The sequence below is a fragment of the Harpia harpyja genome, chromosome 19 (genome assembly GCF_026419915.1).
Source record: "Harpia harpyja isolate bHarHar1 chromosome 19, bHarHar1 primary haplotype, whole genome shotgun sequence".
NCBI lineage: Eukaryota > Metazoa > Chordata > Aves > Accipitriformes > Accipitridae > Harpia > Harpia harpyja.
In genome coordinates, this window is record NC_068958.1 from 13,069,148 (window position 1) to 13,086,863 (window position 17,716).

The 17,716-nt window shown below is 62.8% G+C and overlaps 1 protein-coding gene across 2 annotated transcripts in view; it reads left to right on the forward strand.

The window, feature by feature from the left end:
* The window catches only part of ABCA2 (ATP binding cassette subfamily A member 2), a 36,649-nt gene that overhangs the window by 6,634 nt on the left and 12,299 nt on the right, over window positions 1-17,716 (forward strand). Inside the window, exons 2-27 of one of the 2 annotated variants that reach the window (XM_052815326.1) lie at window positions 2,165-2,258; window positions 4,773-4,884; window positions 5,329-5,495; window positions 5,702-5,829; window positions 6,106-6,210; window positions 6,673-6,858; window positions 6,972-7,190; window positions 7,837-8,168; window positions 8,471-8,630; window positions 8,901-9,029; window positions 9,323-9,490; window positions 9,807-9,903; window positions 10,300-10,473; window positions 10,560-10,662; window positions 11,323-11,437; window positions 11,792-11,982; window positions 12,221-12,371; window positions 12,671-12,875; window positions 13,450-13,614; window positions 13,913-14,093; window positions 14,387-14,599; window positions 14,915-15,111; window positions 15,197-15,379; window positions 15,832-16,016; window positions 16,119-16,239; window positions 16,505-16,795. In XM_052815326.1, the coding sequence (XP_052671286.1) occupies window positions 2,165-2,258; window positions 4,773-4,884; window positions 5,329-5,495; window positions 5,702-5,829; window positions 6,106-6,210; window positions 6,673-6,858; window positions 6,972-7,190; window positions 7,837-8,168; window positions 8,471-8,630; window positions 8,901-9,029; window positions 9,323-9,490; window positions 9,807-9,903; window positions 10,300-10,473; window positions 10,560-10,662; window positions 11,323-11,437; window positions 11,792-11,982; window positions 12,221-12,371; window positions 12,671-12,875; window positions 13,450-13,614; window positions 13,913-14,093; window positions 14,387-14,599; window positions 14,915-15,111; window positions 15,197-15,379; window positions 15,832-16,016; window positions 16,119-16,239; window positions 16,505-16,795 (4,372 nt within the window). The remainder of the gene's footprint in view (window positions 1-2,164; window positions 2,259-4,772; window positions 4,885-5,328; window positions 5,496-5,701; window positions 5,830-6,105; window positions 6,211-6,672; window positions 6,859-6,971; window positions 7,191-7,836; window positions 8,169-8,470; window positions 8,631-8,900; window positions 9,030-9,322; window positions 9,491-9,806; window positions 9,904-10,299; window positions 10,474-10,559; window positions 10,663-11,322; window positions 11,438-11,791; window positions 11,983-12,220; window positions 12,372-12,670; window positions 12,876-13,449; window positions 13,615-13,912; window positions 14,094-14,386; window positions 14,600-14,914; window positions 15,112-15,196; window positions 15,380-15,831; window positions 16,017-16,118; window positions 16,240-16,504; window positions 16,796-17,716) is intronic. The other variant, XM_052815327.1, reaches the window with a different exon arrangement.

A 17,716-nucleotide genomic window follows, 5' to 3' on the forward strand; every position in this document is an offset into this window, starting at 1 on the left:
GCTGTGCCAGTGTTGGGTGCCCCTGGTGGGTGCCATGCCGGGGGGCCAAGGCTCCCTTGGGACAGCATCCCTTCCCCTTCTCCCTGCTGCATGCTGGTGCCTCTGCCCCACTGTGGGTGCGAGGCAGCCCTGGACCCACCCCATGCCTGGGACGCCCCTGCAGGGGCAGCCCTGGGGGCCAAAGCGCAGGATCAGTCCCAGAGGCACGGGCTGGTGAGCCCTGCTCTGCTGCTGTGTCTGCCCATTGCCATGTGAACGTGGGTGCTGGTGGTGGGGGGACAGCCTGCCCTAGCACTGCGACATGTGGCAGTGCAGGAGGGGTCAGGGACAGGGGATGTCTCTGTGGAAGGAGATGACCAAAAGGTCAATGACCTGCTTTAAAAAAATAACAACAAGCAGGTCCCTCCTGTTGCCACCAAGGACCCAACAGTCCCTAAGGGAGCCTGGTACAGCCTGGCGTGGGTGTGGGGGGACAGTCCGACAAGCGCCTGGGCACAGAGGCCTGATTGTGTGCCTGGTAAACAGGCAGGGGGGCGGGTGCAGGCAGCAAGTGGCAGGGCAGGAGCCACAGGGTGGGCAGAGAGGGCCAGGGTGTTCCTTGCCACCGCCCTTGTACAGGGACAGTGACACCAGGTACTGTGCCTGGGACTGGTGGTGCCGGAAAGATGGGGATCCCCCCAGCCCTGGCACTGCTCCTGGGGCATCTGCTGTCCCCATCCCCTGCAGCCCTTCTTCCTCCAGTCTCTGCCTCCCCCAAAATCAGCAGCTCTGGGGGTGGGGGGGGTAGCACTGGGGGGCACCCCTGGGCGCAGCCATGCCCATCCCACAGCCCTGCCAACCATGGAGCTGGCAGGAGTGCAGCAGCCATGTGCCAGCGGGGGTCCGGGTGTGGGGGTCCCTCTGCTCACTGCCGTTTGCTGGGCTGCAGTGACTTGTTGGCAGAGCATTTGCAGCCCGTGGGTGAGGCCAGTGTGGAGGTGATGCTGGTGGAGACAGGAGGGTCTGACCCTGTTCACCTGCTGCTGGCTGCATCCTTCCAGGCAGCCCCTTTTGTGTTAAAGCTCTCTTTCTCTTCCCAGCCCCTCTGGCACCTGGTCACTGCTGGTGATTGGGCTGGTGTGGGAGCCTGGTGGGAGGTGCTGGCACTATAGTGGGCACCTTCCCGGCAGCAGAGCTGTGGCTTTCCCTGCCCATGGTGGCAGCAGGTCCCAGGGTCTGATCTGGCCCTGAAGCAAACTGAGGTTGGCTCACCTCACCCCATGCCTCAGTTTCCCCACCTACAGTAGTTCCCCTCCACTCGGCAGCAGGGGCAATGGGGCTGTGACATGGCCTGGGCACGCCTGGTGCAAACAGGCAGCGGCTGCACTGGCAGCGTGCCGGGCATGCTGGGTGTCTGCTCCTGTTGGTGGCTGAAGGCGCTGATGCCCATCCCCAGGGCCTCTGGGCATGGAGCCCAGGCTGGGCTGCCTGTGCGATTGGGGTCGGGGATTCCGGGGGATTTGCTGTGATTTGCCATATGCCACCAGTGGAAATCCCGTGCAGCCATAGCCTTCTGGGAAGGCACAGAGGGGGTGCCAGGACCTCCCATGCTGTCCCCCAGTTGCACCTGGAGCTAGTGCCAGGGCCTGGCTGAACCGAACCTTGCCCCAATGGTGTCGGGGTCTGCCCCCTGCATAGCCCCGTGGGTGGGACCCAGTGGTGGCACGGATGGCAGGGGGACATCGTGCTGGGCAGCTACAGGCTGTGAGGGCACTGCCAGGATCGAGGCCTGCAGCTCTTTGCCAGCCTTAAGGACTTGGGGTCATCTCCCCTGGGCAGCCCCAGCTGTGGTGGCCCTTTGGGGCTGGTCTTGAGCCCCAGCACCCTGTTCGCATTGCTGGAGTAGGGATCCATCCCCTCTGTGGTACCTTCTCCTGTCCCGAGGTGCCCCCGGGTAGGATGGAGCAGGCAACGTGCAGGCAGGGGCAAGGAGGAGATCCTCGGGTGCCCAGGGACCTGTTTGCCTCTGGCTGAGCTGTGATGGTGCCACCAGCCACCTGAAAGGTGTGGGCATGGTGCTGCACTGCACTGGTGCCCCAGGGACCCCCATCCTGCCCACACTCCTCCTTGGTAGCTGGGTCCTGTCCCCAAGCATCACGATCCCTTTGCTTTGTGTCATCCCCAGTGGGTGCTGGCCTTTGAGATCTTCATCCCCCTGGTGCTATTCTTCATCCTCCTGGGGCTGCGGCAGAAGAAGCCAACCATCCCTGTGAAGGAAGGTGAGTGCCAGTAGGGTGATATCTGGCGCATCTGCACTTGGGACCACCCCGAGGCTCTGGAGAGCTGCTCCAGCCCCCCAGGACAGCCTGGGGGTGGGGGGGCTGCGGCAGCTGGCAGTGACCCAAAGGGGCCTTTTGGGGGACATAGTGCTGGGCAGGGGCTGCAGCCTGGGGCTGGTGGGGCAGACACAGGGGAGTCAGAGAGCCAGAGTCAGTCCCAGCAGCGGGGGGCCTCCCCTGGGGGTGGCAGCACCAACCAGCCTGTGGCTGCCATCAGCAGGGACATTCTGTGGGGGGGAAAGGGGAGATGGAGCTCCATCGTCCTGGGACAGCCACAGTCTCCCCCGAGTGCTCAAGGAGCAGCCAAGGAGGCACTGGGAAGGGCTCCCCAGCTCCTCGTGATGCTGGGGGGGGAAATGCACTGCGTGGAGCCCCGTGCCTGGCTGTGGGGGGGCTCTGGGGCCCTGGCAAGGTGACAAATTGATGGGACCGGAGCTGGGGGATCCTGGAGATGTGCAGCTGGAGCTACGGGTGCCTGTGCCCATGGGCTGTGCCGCTGGGAGGAGCAGTGGAGTAGAGCTGTTGGCTTGCCAGGGCTCCATGTGGCATCGAGGTGATCGTGGGATGCCTGCCCGAGCGGGTGCCCTTGCGCGGGTGGTGCGGTGGGGCCAGGGGCAGATGCTGGGAGCCAGCACCAGCGGTGACCTGGTGTAATGATGGTCTAAGCCTGTGTTTCAGCGCATGCCGGCGAGGGAGAGCCCAGCTGCGAGCACGGGTCTGGCTGTGGGCGGTGGTGGACACTGCTCTGGTTCCTGCCCTGGCGCTGACGTGTGCTCTGTGTTGTGTGGTTTTTCAGTTTGGTTTTTCTTTCTGTTTGCTCACGTTTTCTTTTTCTTTCCCACCATCTCCCCTGCCCGCCTGCCCTCCATGCCTCTACTGCATGCGCCAGTCTGTAAGTTGGTGGGGTGGGTGGGCGCCTCCCCCCTTCCCCTGCCTGTGCCGGCTACATATTTTGGGGAGAAAGAGCCCAGTTTGGATCAGCTCACTCTGGCCTAATCCACACCTCTGTAACCCCATTGTCTTCCTCTGCGGCTGGTGAAGATGAGCTTAGGCAGCACACCGTGGCCCCTGCCTGCTCCTCCCTGGGGGTTGCCCAGCCAGGACCAGCCCCTGGTGGTGTCCCCACTGAGTTGGTGGTGTCCCCATGGGGTTAGCAGTGCTGGGTTCCCCAGGTGCTGGGGCTGCCAGTGGCAATGTCCCCAGTCCCCTGGGCTGCAGAGGGCTCTCAAGGCCAGGTGGAGGCTCGTCCTACCCCTTCTTAACGGTTGGACTCGATGATCTTAAAGGTCTTTTCCAACCTAAATGATTCTGTGATTCTTCTCACTTCCCTCCTGGGGTAGGCCCTGCTGGGTGCTGGCACCCATGTGGTGGCCTGTGGTCACCCAGTCTTGCCTGTCTTGCCCTGGCTGGTCCCCAGGGGGCTGGAGATGGCTCCCACCCCTGTGTCAGGTCACTGTCCTGGCCCCTTGGAACGGAGACGAGCTGGGACATGGCACTACTAGGAGCCTAGAGGCCAGCAAGATGCCACCCATGCGCTGGCTTTGTCACCACCACCATCTGTCCCGCTACTCCATCAGGCTGCTAGCCCGTCCCATGCTACGCCCGACCCTGCCCCAGCCTGTCCCTTGTCCCTGCCAGAAGCCTATCTTCACCAGCCCCTGCCCATTGCGGCTGTGCTAACAGCACTGACCCGCCTCTAACCACGGGGTCACCGGCTGGGGTAGTGAGAGCAGGGTCCCTGCCTGATGTTGCCCAGTGACAACTTCTGGTCCCCTTTGGGCAGGGCCCTTCTGGGCTTGCCCTGCCCCCGAGAAGGACGTGGAAAGACCCTGGCAGGGACGATGGCTCAGTGCTGGTGGAGGAGGGAAGGTTTGCCGTCCCCTTGCTGCTCCTCGTTTCTTCCATTTCCCCTGCACCGTGTCTCCATTTCCACCCACCTCCAGCAGCCGCACTTCAGGGCAGCCAGGCAGAGGGGAGGCTGGGGGCTTGGGGAGCTGCAGGTGACAACTCTATTTTCCCTGTCGTATTCTTCCTCCTCTTCTTCCTCTGGAGATCCGGCGGTGCCTCTGAGGTTACTAACAAGAGGGGCCGAGAGGCCGGGGGAGGTTGGCAGCCATCCTGGGGGCAAGCAGCAAAAATCGGCATCGTCCTGGGGCAGGAGGGACCCGTCACCCAGGGGGGAGCGGGCAGGGGCAAGAGGGCAGGAGCCAGGGGGGCAGGAGCTGCCCACAGCCCCAAGGGGCCACCAGCTGGGGACAGCCATGGTGGGATAGCTGCAGACTTCTGCCCTTGGCCGCCAACCTCCTGCGGGGCTCGCAGGGCCCAGCGCGTGCTTCTCTGAACTGAGTGTCTGTCTCTCCGGTGGCCCCCTGCCTCCCTCCTGCCTCCCCTGCCTCTCCTCCCTCCCTGCCCACACCTTCCCCGGCCTCTTCTGCGCTCTCTCGCTGGCTCCAGCTTTCTACACGGCGGCCCCGCTCACCTCAGCCGGGATCCTGCCCATCATGCAGTCCCTGTGCCCCGACGGCCAGCGCGACGAGTTCGGCTTCCTGCAGTACTCCAACTCCACGTGAGTCGTGCCCTCGCCACGCGCTTCCTCCTCCTGCCCTGCACGCTTCTGCATGCAGCCTGCTCCTTCCCACTCTGGCACTGCCCTACTGGGGACAAGGCACAAGCCTGTGTCCCCCAAAGTGCTTGGGTGCAGAGCGCTGTGTCCCTGGGGTGCAGGGGACATCTCAGCCCGTTCCCCCATGGGCTCCCATGTGCTTGGTGCTGGGAGGAGGATGACGGTGGCCCCCAGGGACACCTCGAGGCTTTGGGGCTCTCCTCTGCGCCACTGGCATGGTGGATTCAGTGTGCAGGCGAGGGCAGCTCCTGGGGCTGTGGTGCCCCATGGCAGGCAGCACTGCTGCCCTGTGCACCCGAGGGGTTTGTCCCCCCAAGAGCTCTATAGAAGGTGTCCCCATCCCTCTGTCCCTGTCCCTGAAGCCACGGTGGTGCTGGGCTCTCGCAGGGTGACACAGCTCCTGGAGCACCTCAGCGAAGTGGTGGAACAGAGCAGCCTCTTCGACCCGCAGCACCCGGGGCTGGAGGAGGAGCTGGAGTCACTGCGCCGGCGCCTGGAGGCACTCAGCAGCAGTGAGCCCAGCTCCATGGAGACCCACTTCAGCAACCGAGCAGGTAGGCTGTGTCCTGCCTGACCCCCGCTGCCTGTGCAGGCAGGGATGGAGATGCCCACCTGCCAGGCACCCAGTGTTGTGACAGCGTGTGGCAGTGCCCTGCCACTGTCCCACATTGCTGCATGCCAGGCAGGGCCAGCTGTGGGGCCGCGCCGTGTCCCTGATGCTGGTGGGCTGCTCTGACCCCCCTGCCTTGCTCCTTGCCAGGACCCGGCTTCACGCTGGCATGGGCAGCCAAGGACCGGGGTGAGCTGCACCGCTTCCTGACGCAGAACCTGTCCCTCCCCAACAGCACGGCGGAGCTGCTCCTGGGCTCCAGTGTTGACCTGCGGGAGGTGGGTGACGACCTGCAGGAGGTGGGTGATGACCTGTGGGAGGTGGGTGACCGTACAGCACTGCAGGGCCAGGCTTTGCAGGGGTCTGCACTGCCCCAGCACATGGGCACGTGTCCCAACCCAGACAGCTCTGACCACCAGACCCACAGAGTGGGAGTCAGTGGGCAGCTGGCCAGGACTCATCCTGCCCTGCCACCCCATGCTGGGGCATTGCTGGGCAAACTGGTGCCTCTGCTCCTGGCATGCTCAGCAGCCCCGCTTCCATCCCTGGTGCAGGTGTACCGCCTGTTTTTCGGTTCCTTTCCTTTGGTACCCGATGAGACCCATGAGCGAGACCTGTGGGATGGGTTTGACCCCGGTGAGAAGATGACGCAGCTGGAGGTGAGTGGTGCCACATGCAGGGGACACGGTGGGGCAGAGCTCGTCCTCCATGTGCCCTCCATGTCCCGCCACAGGGCGATCTGCGGGTGTCCATCCCGGTGGAGGGAATGTGATGGGATGCTGTCAGGTGGCCAGAGCAGCAGCAGGGATGGCTGGGTCCCGTCCCGGTGCTGCCACCAGTTCCCCCAGTGCTTTGAGGCATACCAATGCCTGTGCCTCGCTTTCCAGTTGCAATGGGTGCATTGGACGGTGGCTGTGGAGAGAGCGGGAGAGATTGTTCTCTCCTGTGGCTGGGGTGCAGGGGACCCATGTTCCCCCATCTGCATGTCACCTTTTCTTCCCCTCCCCATGGAGAACATGGATGTGGGTGCTGTGGGGCCATTCACATGTGCTTGAGGACACAGAGAGAGGGACCCCGGGGAGCCCCCACACCACCAGCCACCCCCATTGGTCCTCTTGCAGAAGAGCCTCCCCAGCAGCTGGAGGAGCCTGCGGGAAGGGCTGGTCCACAGGGCACTGCGGGACCCTGCAGCAGGCCCACGCCGGCCGGTGCTGCTCCACCTGCTCTCCCAGGCCCTGGGCCTTGCCAGCGCCGCCCCAGCACCCACCACCTCTGACAGCTCCCAGGCCTTTGTCACCGAGATGGAGGTGAGTGCCTTGCGGGGCGAGCCAGGGCACACGGGCAGCTGCTGTGCCAGGTTGGGCACCGTCGCAGTGCTCCTGCGACCAGGGCTGTGCCCTTATGGCTCCCTGTCCCGTAGAGTGTCCTCTTCACCGGGCCGGTGCTGGAGCAGCTGACGTGCGAGCAGAGCCCGGGGGGGCTGCGCCGCCTCCTGCGCATGGCCTCTGGGCAGCAGCCGCTGCTGCAGGCATACCGGGCGCTGGCCTGCAATGGCAGCCGGGCTGCCCGCCGGGAGCGCTTCGCCCAGCTGGCTGCCGAGCTCCGGGACCAGCTGGACACCCCCAAGATCATCAGCAGGGTGAGAGCGGGGCTGCGGGACATGCCTCCCATCGGCCGTGGGGTGGGCTGTGGGGCAGGGACAAGTCCTGGGCGGGGTTTCCCTACTCACCAGGGGATGTGTGGGGACAGGGGGCTCCATTACATGGCCTGGCCCCTCCTAATCACCTCTTTACCCTACATGGGCACCCCCTGCTCAGCCCCATGGTGGGACCCTGGATGATTCCCTCTCCTGGCACCTGCTCAGATGCTGCCCATTGGGTGGGGCTGGCTGTCCTCAACATCTGCCAAGTGTCCCCCCACAGGCTTCTCTCCCCAGGACTGCAATGTCCCTGGTAGCACAGCTCCTCAAGGCTGGCTCTGAGATCCCATTTCTTGTCCCACCTGAGTCCGATGTGTCCCTTGCGGTCACAGAGGACCACTCTTCCTGCCTGAGGGACATCTTGTGTCCCCCAACAAGACCCTGCCAGCATTTGCCTGCACTCCCGCTGCCTGATAGCCGTGGATGCATCGCAATGAATCTGGGGCCCCAGTTGGGCACAGCTCCAACCTTTTAATCAAGAAAGTGGACATGCCACTGCTTGGGGTCCCCCTTGGTCCCCTCCCGCTGGTAAGCAGGGCCCTGTTGTCCCAGCCATCAGTAACCCCTTGCTCACTCATCCTCACAGCTGAAGCTGGATGAGGTGAACAGCACAGCTGCCCAGCACCGCTTCCGCGCCTTCCTGGAGGATCTGGTGGAGATGGAGAAGGTTCTCCGCGATGTGGACATCCTCTCGGCACTGGCCAAGCTGCTGCCCAGGGGAGCCTGCGCCAGCAAGGCCCCGACACCCACTGCCAACAGCACCGGCTGGGCCAGCACCAATGCCACGGCCAGCAATGCCACGGCGGAAGAGGAGGGCGCCAGCGGGGGCCCAGCTGGTGGCGACAACCCCCAGGGGCAGTTCTCGGCATTTGTGCAGCTCTGGGCTGGGCTGCAGCCCATCCTCTGCGGCAACAACCGGTAGGAGCCCAAGGGGACGGAGAGGGCCAGATCCAGGTGCTCTCTGGTCAGGACAGGGGTGTCAGAGAGCCCATCCTGCCTCTGCCAGCCGTCAAGGGCCCCGGTCATCACTTGATGAGCATGTGGGAGATGGATGCTGCACTGCATCCTTGTGCCATGGCTGGGGAAAGCTCCCTGTGCTGGGCAGCACCGTGCTGGCATGGAAGTTGGTGTGAAATCCCCTCATGGGTAGGGGTGGGGACTGCCTGCAGTGAGGGGTGCTGAGGCTGGAGTGGAGTGGGCAACCTGAGCCCCTTTTGCAGGACAATCGAGCCTGAGGCGCTGAAGCAGGGCAACATGAGCTCGCTGGGCTTCACCAGCAAGGAGCAGCGAAACTTGGGCCTCCTTGTGCATCTGATGACCAGCAATCCCAAAATCCTGTATGCACCAGTGGGCACCGAAGTGGACAAGGTCATCCTGAAGGTGAGGGTGCAGAGGCTGGAACCCCCGTCCCTCCTCTCCCACCAGCCCTGCTCTGCAGGGACCTCCTTGCCCAGAGGAGCAGGGCCAAGGCTGAGTGGGGAGGAAGGGCCAGCTGCCAGCCAGTGCTGCCAGAAGCAGGCAGCTGCCCTGGCCCTTGTTGGGGTAGCAATGCCTGCTGGCAAGTGGGCAGATGCCTCCATGGCCGCTAGCTGTCCTGGAGAGCAGGGGGGCCTCTACCTCTTCCCACTGTGTGACCTTCCTCCCCGCCAGGCCAACGAGACCTTTGCCTTCGTGGGCAACGTCACCCACTACGCCAAGGCGTGGCTGAATATCTCCCCTGAGATCCGTGCCTACCTGGAGGAGGGCAGGCTGCAGAGACGCATCCGCTGGCTGCAGCAGGTAGGATAGTGTGGTGGGGACCGAGCCTGCCTGGGCTTTACTGCCCCAGGGGTGGGAGAAGGGGGTGTCCTGCCCCCAGGCACCTCATAGCTTCTTCATGTGAAGCTCTCAGGTGCTCCTTGGTGCCCACCCTGCTCTTGTGACGACCAGGCTGGTTCCCTGTGCAGGGTGGATGCTGTCCCCCTATCCCCAGGAGGAACGTTGGGTCCTGTCTGTGTCCATGGGGAAGAGAGGGGGCTGAGAGGCAGGGGGTACCCTAACTTCTTCCTCCTGTGTCTCCCTTCCTGTCCCAGTTCACCGCCGACCTTCACAAGCACCCAGAGATCCTGAATGTCTCTGACAGTGATGTTCTCCACAACTTTCTCAACGGCAACTTCTCCCTGCCCAATGCCAGCGTCCTGCTCCAGCAGCTGGACACCATCGACAATGCCGCCTGCGGCTGGGTCCACTTCATGGCCAAGGTGAGGTTGTGCTTGCCCGTGGGAACATGGGTGCTGGAGTGGCACCCACTACCCACAGCTGGGCTCTGTAGGGCTGAAGAGGGGTCAGGTCCACTCAGACCTCCTTAAGGCCGTGGGACAGGAGCCTTGGAGGAGATAGTGGCTTCTGCAGTGTCAGGAGCTTTGGGGTAGATGTCAATGGTGGAGGTGCCCATCCACTGTTGGGTTCGGGGGCTCGCGGGGTGGCTGTGGGTGGTACTTGTTGCACCGTGAGCAGGGTCTGCTTACCAGACCTGTCAGGGCCAGTGGGGTCTCACCAGCCTTCCCCTCCTACCAGGTCAGCGTGGACATCTTCAAAGGCTTCCCAGATGAGGAGAGCATCGTCAACTACACGCTGAACCAGGCCTACCAGGACAACGTCACGGTCTTTGCCAGTATGTCCCTGGGAACCAACCCCTTCGCAGGGGTCCCTGAAGCCATGTCCTTCTCCAGCTGTGCCCCAGGCTGGGGCCACTGGCTTTGGGACGTGGCTCCCTTGGTGCATGCATTGGGTGGATGAGTGGACCGACCATCTCACGGTACCCGTCCTCTGCCCCTGGCCAAGCCCTGCCAGGCGCAACACCCTGCCACTGTCCTGGCTTTCCCACTGCCGCTGCCTGCAGTCCACGTGCCCTTGCATCCCATGCCAGGGCCATGCCCACCCTCCTCATCCATGGCAGCCCTTGTGGTGCCCTTGGCTGGGATGCACTGAACCCCCTCCATGTCCCTGCCCGTTGCTGTGGGCCAGCTGGTGTGGCCATCTCCCATGGTGCCTCTCCTGCTGCCTGCAGGCGTCATCTTCCAGACCAACAGGGATGGCTCACTGCCCCCGCATGTCATGTACAAGATCAGGCAGAACTCCAGCTTCACGGAGAAGACCAATGAGATCCGGCGGGCGTACTGGCGGCCTGGCCCCAACACCGGCGGCCGCTTCTACTTCCTCTATGGCTTTGTCTGGATCCAGGGTGAGTGCCAGCTCCCTGCCACAGCTGCCCATATACCCAGCCCCTGCCTGCACTTTCTGCTCAGCCTGGCTTCTCCTCCTCCCCAGACATGATGGAGCGCGCCCTCATCAACACGTTTGTTGGCCACGATGTGGTGGAGCCTGGCAACTATGTGCAGATGTTCCCGTACCCGTGTTATACCCGGGATGAGTGAGTAACACCTGCATGGTCAGGGTGGGCAGGGGCAGGACCTTCCCTCTTCCTCTTTGCAGGCCAGGACACTTCAGCTGGGAAAAGGGGACAAGTTTGGGGGCCTGAGAGAGGTTGGTGACATTGGGAGTGATGAGCAATCAGTTAAGCTCTGTTCCTTGGACCAGCAGGCTAGGCAAGCAGGGGAAGGATTTTGTGCCCAGTTTGCAGCTGAAGTGAGAAACTTGTGGCTGCAGGGTGTCTTGGAGGCTGAAAGACTTGGGGAGAACAAGAGGAGTGTGGTGAATGGATGCCACATGGGTCTGTCAGTGGTTATTGAACACAGTGGTCTGGAGGAAGCACCTGGAGAAGTCCCAGAGCCACCAGCCCTCCAGGGCAGGAGGGTGGATAGGGCCCCATCCACACCAGGTAGGCAGGGTACTGGGCTGAGACCACGGCTGCTGCCCGCCTGCCTGCCAGGACCTGACAGCCAGGACACCAGACTGTCCTATGGGCTCATTGGAGAAGCTCTTTCAGGGCACTAAGCAGCTGCCGGACCAGAGGGCTGGTTGTCCCTGGGTGGTAGGAGAGCCCTTCCGCTTCCCTGTGCCTCAGGGTCTCCTTGGGTCTCTGTGGTGGTGCCACCATCCAGCTCTCCCCTCTCTTCCTCTACGCCACCAGCTTCCTCTTCGTCATTGAGCACATGATGCCCCTGTGCATGGTGATCTCCTGGGTCTACTCGGTGGCCATGATGATCCAGCACATTGTGACAGAGAAGGAGCATCGCCTGAAAGAGGTGGGGATGGTGGGAGAGATCCCTGAGGAGGAGCTGGCACCTCTGAGCTCTGAGTCCTGTGCTGCATCCATGGGCAGCTTCCCCATGCCTCTGGGTTGTGTGAGCTGGCGCAGGCACAGATGCCACATCCCTGGGCTGAGCCAGTCCTTCCGAGTGTCCCTGGCACAAGCCCTGCCCAGCACCAGAGGGAGCTGAGCCCGTTGGCACCCTGGCACAGGGTGCTGTGGCCTGCCCACTCCCAGCAGCCCCCAGGGACCCCTCGGTGCTGCCCGTTGCTCTCCCAGCCCCAGTGAGTGAGGCAGCAGGGATGCGCAGGGCAGGGGACAGCCCCACCGAGCAGTGTTGTCCTCGCAGGTGATGAAGATGATGGGCTTGAACAACGCGGTGCATTGGGTGGCTTGGTTCATCACCGGCTTCGTCCAGCTCTCCATCTCTGTCACGGCGCTCACTGCCATCCTGAAGTACGGCAAGGTCCTGATGCACAGTGATGTCCTCATCATCTGGCTCTTTCTCGCCATCTACGCAGTGGCTACCATCATGTTCTGGTGAGCTGCCCGGTCCACTCCATGGGGTGAGGGGGCACGGGTAGCGCCAGGGTCCTTGTGCCATGGGGCGAGGGTGCTGGGAGCTGTGTGGGCAAGGCCAAGGGCCAGTGGAGGGGCACAGGTCCCCCCAGCCAGCTGATTTGAGAGGCCAATTTATCACCTCAACACCACCAAAATCAGATGGTGTGGGGAAAGCCCTGGTGGGGTAGGATCTGAGGTGATGCTATCCTCCCTGCAGCTTCCTGGTGTCAGTGCTCTACTCCAAGGCCAAGCTGGCCTCCGCCTGCGGCGGCATCATCTATTTCCTCAGTTACGTGCCCTACATGTACGTGGCCATCAGGGAGGAGGTGGCACATGACAAGATCACGGCCTTTGAAAAGTGCATAGCGGTGAGTTGGCTACAGCTGCTGGGGAGGTGCTTGGCCGCAGGTTTGCTCCAGGCACCCCACGCCCAGTACACAGGCCACCAAGCTGTCACCAAGCCCTGGGCAAACCTCTGCCTGTATGAACCAACTCCCCATGGGGCTTTGGAGGGATCTCCAGAAGGTTTGGGACCTCCCAGGGCAGGGATCATCTCCACAGGGCTGGGTGGGGTAGCACTGGGTAGGAATTTGCCCCAACCTGTTCCTCCAGAGCTGGCCTGTGGTTCCTGCTGACGTCCCCTTCCCTTCCCTCCACGTCTCCACAGTCCCTCATGTCCACTACGGCCTTTGGGCTGGGCTCCAAGTACTTTGCGCTGTACGAGGTGGCCGGTGTGGGCATCCAGTGGCACACCTTCAGCCAGTCGCCTGTAGAAGGAGACGACTTCAACCTCCTGCTGTCCATGATGATGCTGATCGTGGATGCCGTGGTGTACGGGGTGCTCACGTGGTATATTGAGGCTGTGCACCCGGGTACGTGTGGGCGGTGGGGCATAAGGGCACCTCTGATCTTACAGGAGCCTCCTCACTGAGGTCCTGCTGGTTCTTGGCAGTGCTCGGCCCTGACATGGTGGGATTTGGCACAGTGTGCCTTCAGGGTCCCCTGTGTGTGCCCTGTTGGGGACACCTGCCCACATGCCCTGACCCACTGGTGACACCAGCAGGTTCCTTGGAGATCTTCAGTTGTGTGTCTCAGTTCACTGGCCAACTGTAGCAAAGCAAGGTGTCGGTGGCTGGAGCACTATTCCCCTTTATTGCCCGCTTGGGGAGGGGTCTCGCATGCTTCCTTTGCTTTCCTGGTAAAACTGAAGCGTGAGCCAGGCCCAACCCAAAGCCCAAAGGACTTTGCTTCCTTGCACAGCCCAGCAGCCTTGCCCTGAGCCCAGCTGGCTGGGGTGCTTGCAGTCCCCACCCTGCAGTGATGTCCCTGAGCTGGGGAAACTTCCAAGTCCCATACCCACGCTGAGCTCTGCCCCAGTCCTTGGCCAGCTTCTGCACGGACATGGGTGGAGGGTTGGTCCTCACTCCACAGGGGTTGTGCTTGCAGGCATGTTCGGCTTGCCGCGGCCCTGGTACTTCCCCTTCCAGAAGTCCTACTGGCTGGGCAATGGGCGAGTGGAGACCTGGGAGTGGACCTGGCCCTGGTCCCGCACCACCCGCCTCAGCATCATGGAGGAGGATCAGGCCTGTGCCATGGAGAGCCGGAGGCTGGGTAAGGGCAGACAGGGGCAGTGGGAGGTGGTCCGGGGATGGCCCTGGCTCTGCTGCAGGGTCCTGCATGGACCCCTGTGTGTCCCCTGTGTCCTTGTTGGGGCAGGATCCTGGGCCAGGTGCTGCTGCTGGTCTGGGAGTGGGAGGGGAGAAGCTGGTGAGAAGCAGAGGGAAAGGGGCCATGGGCCAGCACAGCCACTATGGGATGGAGGCGGGGAGGTTCATCCCCTGGGGAGCCCCCCTGCAAGCCCGGCCTTCCTGCCACCCCTCAGCTCCTCACCATCCTTCTCTCATGGCAGAGGAGACACGGGGCATTGAGGAGGAGCCAACCCACCTCCCCTTGGTTGTCTGCATTGACAAGCTCACCAAGGTCTACAAGACGGACAAGAAGCTGGCACTGAACAAGCTGAGCCTCAACCTCTATGAGAACCAGGTGGTGTCCTTCCTGGGGCACAACGGCGCGGGCAAAACCACCACCATGTGAGTGCCTGTCAGGGTGGACATGGGCCATGTCCTTCTAGCCAGCTGCAATGGGTGGGGAAGGTGCTGTGTGATGGCCTTGCAGGGCCCTGTGGCAGCTGGTGCCATGCCCAAAGGGCAGCAGTGTGGATCTGGGGGTGGCACAAAAGGGGGACAGGCAGCAGGCGCATGGCCCTGCGCTGATGTTGCTCTGCCTGGGGCCCAGCAGATGCTCCTGGAGGTGGTGGTTGGATTTGGGACCAGATGGAGGCATACGAGGTCCCTCATCTTGTTGCCTTTCTCCATCCATCCAGGTCCATCCTCACTGGCTTGTTCCCTCCGACCTCGGGCTCCGCTACCATCTACGGCCACGATATCCGGACAGAGATGGATGAGATCCGGAAGAACCTGGGCATGTGTCCCCAGCACAACGTGCTCTTTGACAGGCTGACGGTGGAGGAGCACCTCTGGTTCTACTCACAGCTCAAGAGCATGGCAGAGGAGGAGATCCGCAAGGAGATGGACAAGTAGGTACCCTCCAGCTCCTTTTGCCCCATCTGTGCCTTTTGCATGAGTGGGTCCCCTTCCTGCTGGCTGAGTTGTGGTGGGTGATCTGGTAGCAGAGATGTCCCCTGGAGCAGCTCCACCAAGTGTTTTCCAAAGCTTGGGGTATCAGGCTGTGGAAGCCAGAAGAAGATGCTTCTGTAGCCTGGCTGCAGCTGGGCTGTCCCGGTGGCCGAGGACCATAGGTGGGGGGAAGAGGCGTCATGTGCTCCCCCGAAGGCACTGGGCGCCAGTACGGCGCCCCCCCGGCATCCCTGGTGCTTCTCCCCTGTCCCCAGGATGATTGAGGACCTGGAGCTCTCCAACAAACGCCACTCCCTGGTGCAGACTCTCTCGGGGGGCATGAAGAGGAAGCTGTCAGTGGCCATCGCCTTCGTGGGTGGGTCACGGGCCGTGATCTTGGATGAGCCCACAGCTGGTGTGGACCCGTACGCACGCAGGGCCATCTGGGACCTCATCCTCAAGTACAAGCCAGGTGAGCGGAGGTGGGCAGAGCCCAGAGTTGTTCCTCTGGCTGCAGTGGCCCTGGCCCCTCCACTGAGGCTCTGTGCCACCATCAGGGAGGACCATCCTGCTCTCCACGCACCACATGGACGAGGCCGACCTGCTGGGTGACCGCATTGCCATCATCTCCCATGGCAAGCTCAAGTGCTGTGGCTCCCCGCTCTTCCTCAAGAGCACCTATGGTGACGGCTACAAGCTGACAGTGGTGAAAAAGCAGTCGGACACCAGGAATGGCACAGGTCTGGGGGGCAGTGGGACCCTGTGTTTAGAGGAGTAGATGGGACCAGCCCTTCTTCAGTCCAGGAAAGAAACGAGAGGTCAACACCCAAGTGCTCCCACCCCGAGTCTCCTTAGGCCTTGTGGAGGGTGGAGGGGGACGGGGCAGGGCTGTAGAAGGTGGCATCGCTCAGCCTTGATTTCTCCCGCCTGGGTCCTGGGTTAGACCCTGCGTGGTGACATTTGCCTCCAGGTGCTGGTTCTGTCTGGCCCGTGGGCTGCCCACGGAGACGTCCAGCATGGGCCATGGTGCAGAGCATCGTCCTCAGGCCAGGCAGGGCAGCCAGGAAGCCACCAGCACCCCACGATGGAGGCTGGAGGAGCCCCTGCGGCACTGGGGCGTAGGGTGGACATGGTGGGTCCTGGTGGGAAGCCAGGTGCGAAGTGACCGACCAGTGCTGCCCGTCTGCCACAGAGCCAGGCCAGCCGCACAGCCCCCCCGCCCACTCCTCCATCAGCCCCTGCTCTGAGCCTCGCGTCTCCCAGTTCATCAAGAAATACGTGGCCTCCTGCCTCCTCATCTCGGACACCAACACTGAGCTCTCCTACATCCTGCCCAGCGAGGCTGTCAAGAAGGGCTGCTTCGAGAGGCTCTTCCAGGTACCTGCAGAGGCTGGCGAGGTGGGCAGGCAGGTGGTTGTGGGGGGCCCGTGGCACTGCAGGCACCTCCTGCCCTCCTCACGCAGCACTTTGCCTCTGCAGCACTTGGAGCAGAGCCTGGAGGAACTGGACCTCACCAGTTTTGGGCTGATGGACACCACGCTGGAGGAGGTCTTCCTGAAGGTGTCTGAGGAGGACCAGTCTCTGGAGAACAGCGACGTGGGTACGGGCGTTGGGGGGCCACATGGTGCTGCTTGGGCTGGTGAGGGGCTGTGTGCCTTTGCGTGGGCTTGGTGGCTCCTCTCCCCTTGCACGTGGCCATAGGAGTCTCCTTTCCCAAAGGGAGGGGTGGTCTCCAGTGGACCCCATCCTGGCCAAGGGCAGCCAGCTTCTGCTCTGCTCTGGGTTTGCAGAGCAGATCTGTCCCCGCTCTGTGCCACACCATGGTGAAGGATGGCATAGCCAGTGGCAACCCCCTGTCTCCCCAGACATGAAGGAGTCCAAGAAGGATGCTCTGCGGCCACCTGCCCCCGAGCTGGGCCCGAAACCCGAGGCCAACGGGGAGCCCCTTGCTGAAGCCGCTGTGCCAGAGAAGCCCGAGGTGGAGCTCAGCAACCTGGTGACCTGCTCCAAGCTGGCGCAATCGCAGGCATCCCTGCACTCGGCCTCCTCGGTGGGCTCCGTGCGGGGCGATGAAGGTGGGGCTTATTCCGAATTCTTTGGGGATTATGCGCCCCTGTTCGATAACCGGCAGGACCCCGATAACATCAGTCTGCAAGGTTCGTGCCACCGGTGCCTGACCAGCGGCAGGGGCCGGGGGAGGCGCTCGGCTGGGACACAGAGGGTGGCCAGGGCAGTGGCGGCGCCTGTCCCTGCACCTGGGCAGAGCAGAGCTGGCCCTGCCGGGGCACATGGGTGTGCCAGGGGTGGGGGGCGAGACCATGCTGGGGCGAGACCCCACAGGGAGTCTGATGATGCATCTGCAGATCCTGCGCCCAGAGAACCCCAGCCTGGGTGGGAGGGCTGGGAATGGGTGCTTCCACCAGTTTGCACCCCCAAACTGGTAGAGTGTGTGTGGGAGGGTCCTGTGCTGAGACACGGAGCCAGTGGGCACAGCTGGTGTTAGCTCTGCGCTTTGCCTCCCTCGGATCCCACGGGTGCCACCTTGCAGACTCACCCCACTAACGTGCTCACTCCTCGCGCTGGCGCCCAGTCGGGTTGTCTCCTCTTGGCCCTTGGGCACGGAGTTGTCTTGTGGCTGGTGGTTTTGCCCTCCATACCCTGACTTGGGCTCGGGGCACTCTTTACCCGGATGCTGGGATTGCCGAAGGATGGTGGATGCAGGCAGGTGCCCTGGGGCTGCTGTTTTATTCACAAATCCTTTTCTGGGTTATCTCGGCACTTCTGGTGATTAATTCAGGGATGCGCCACCCTGCCTCCCCGGCCAGGGCTGCTCTGAGTGTGATGACTTGGGTTGCGGGAGGCAGAGCAGAGACAGTGCAGTTGCAGAGCTCCCTGAACCCCAGCCCCATGCCTGCTGGGTCCCCCCACCCATGTCCCATCCTCTGTTCCTGACTGCGCTGACCCCTCGCCAGCTGGGAGAGCTGATGGGAAAATGGAGGGGTGCTGCCATAAAGCACCAATTTGGGTTGGTTTTTTAAAACTGTTGTCTAAATTTCCCATTTTGGGCCAAGAGGAAC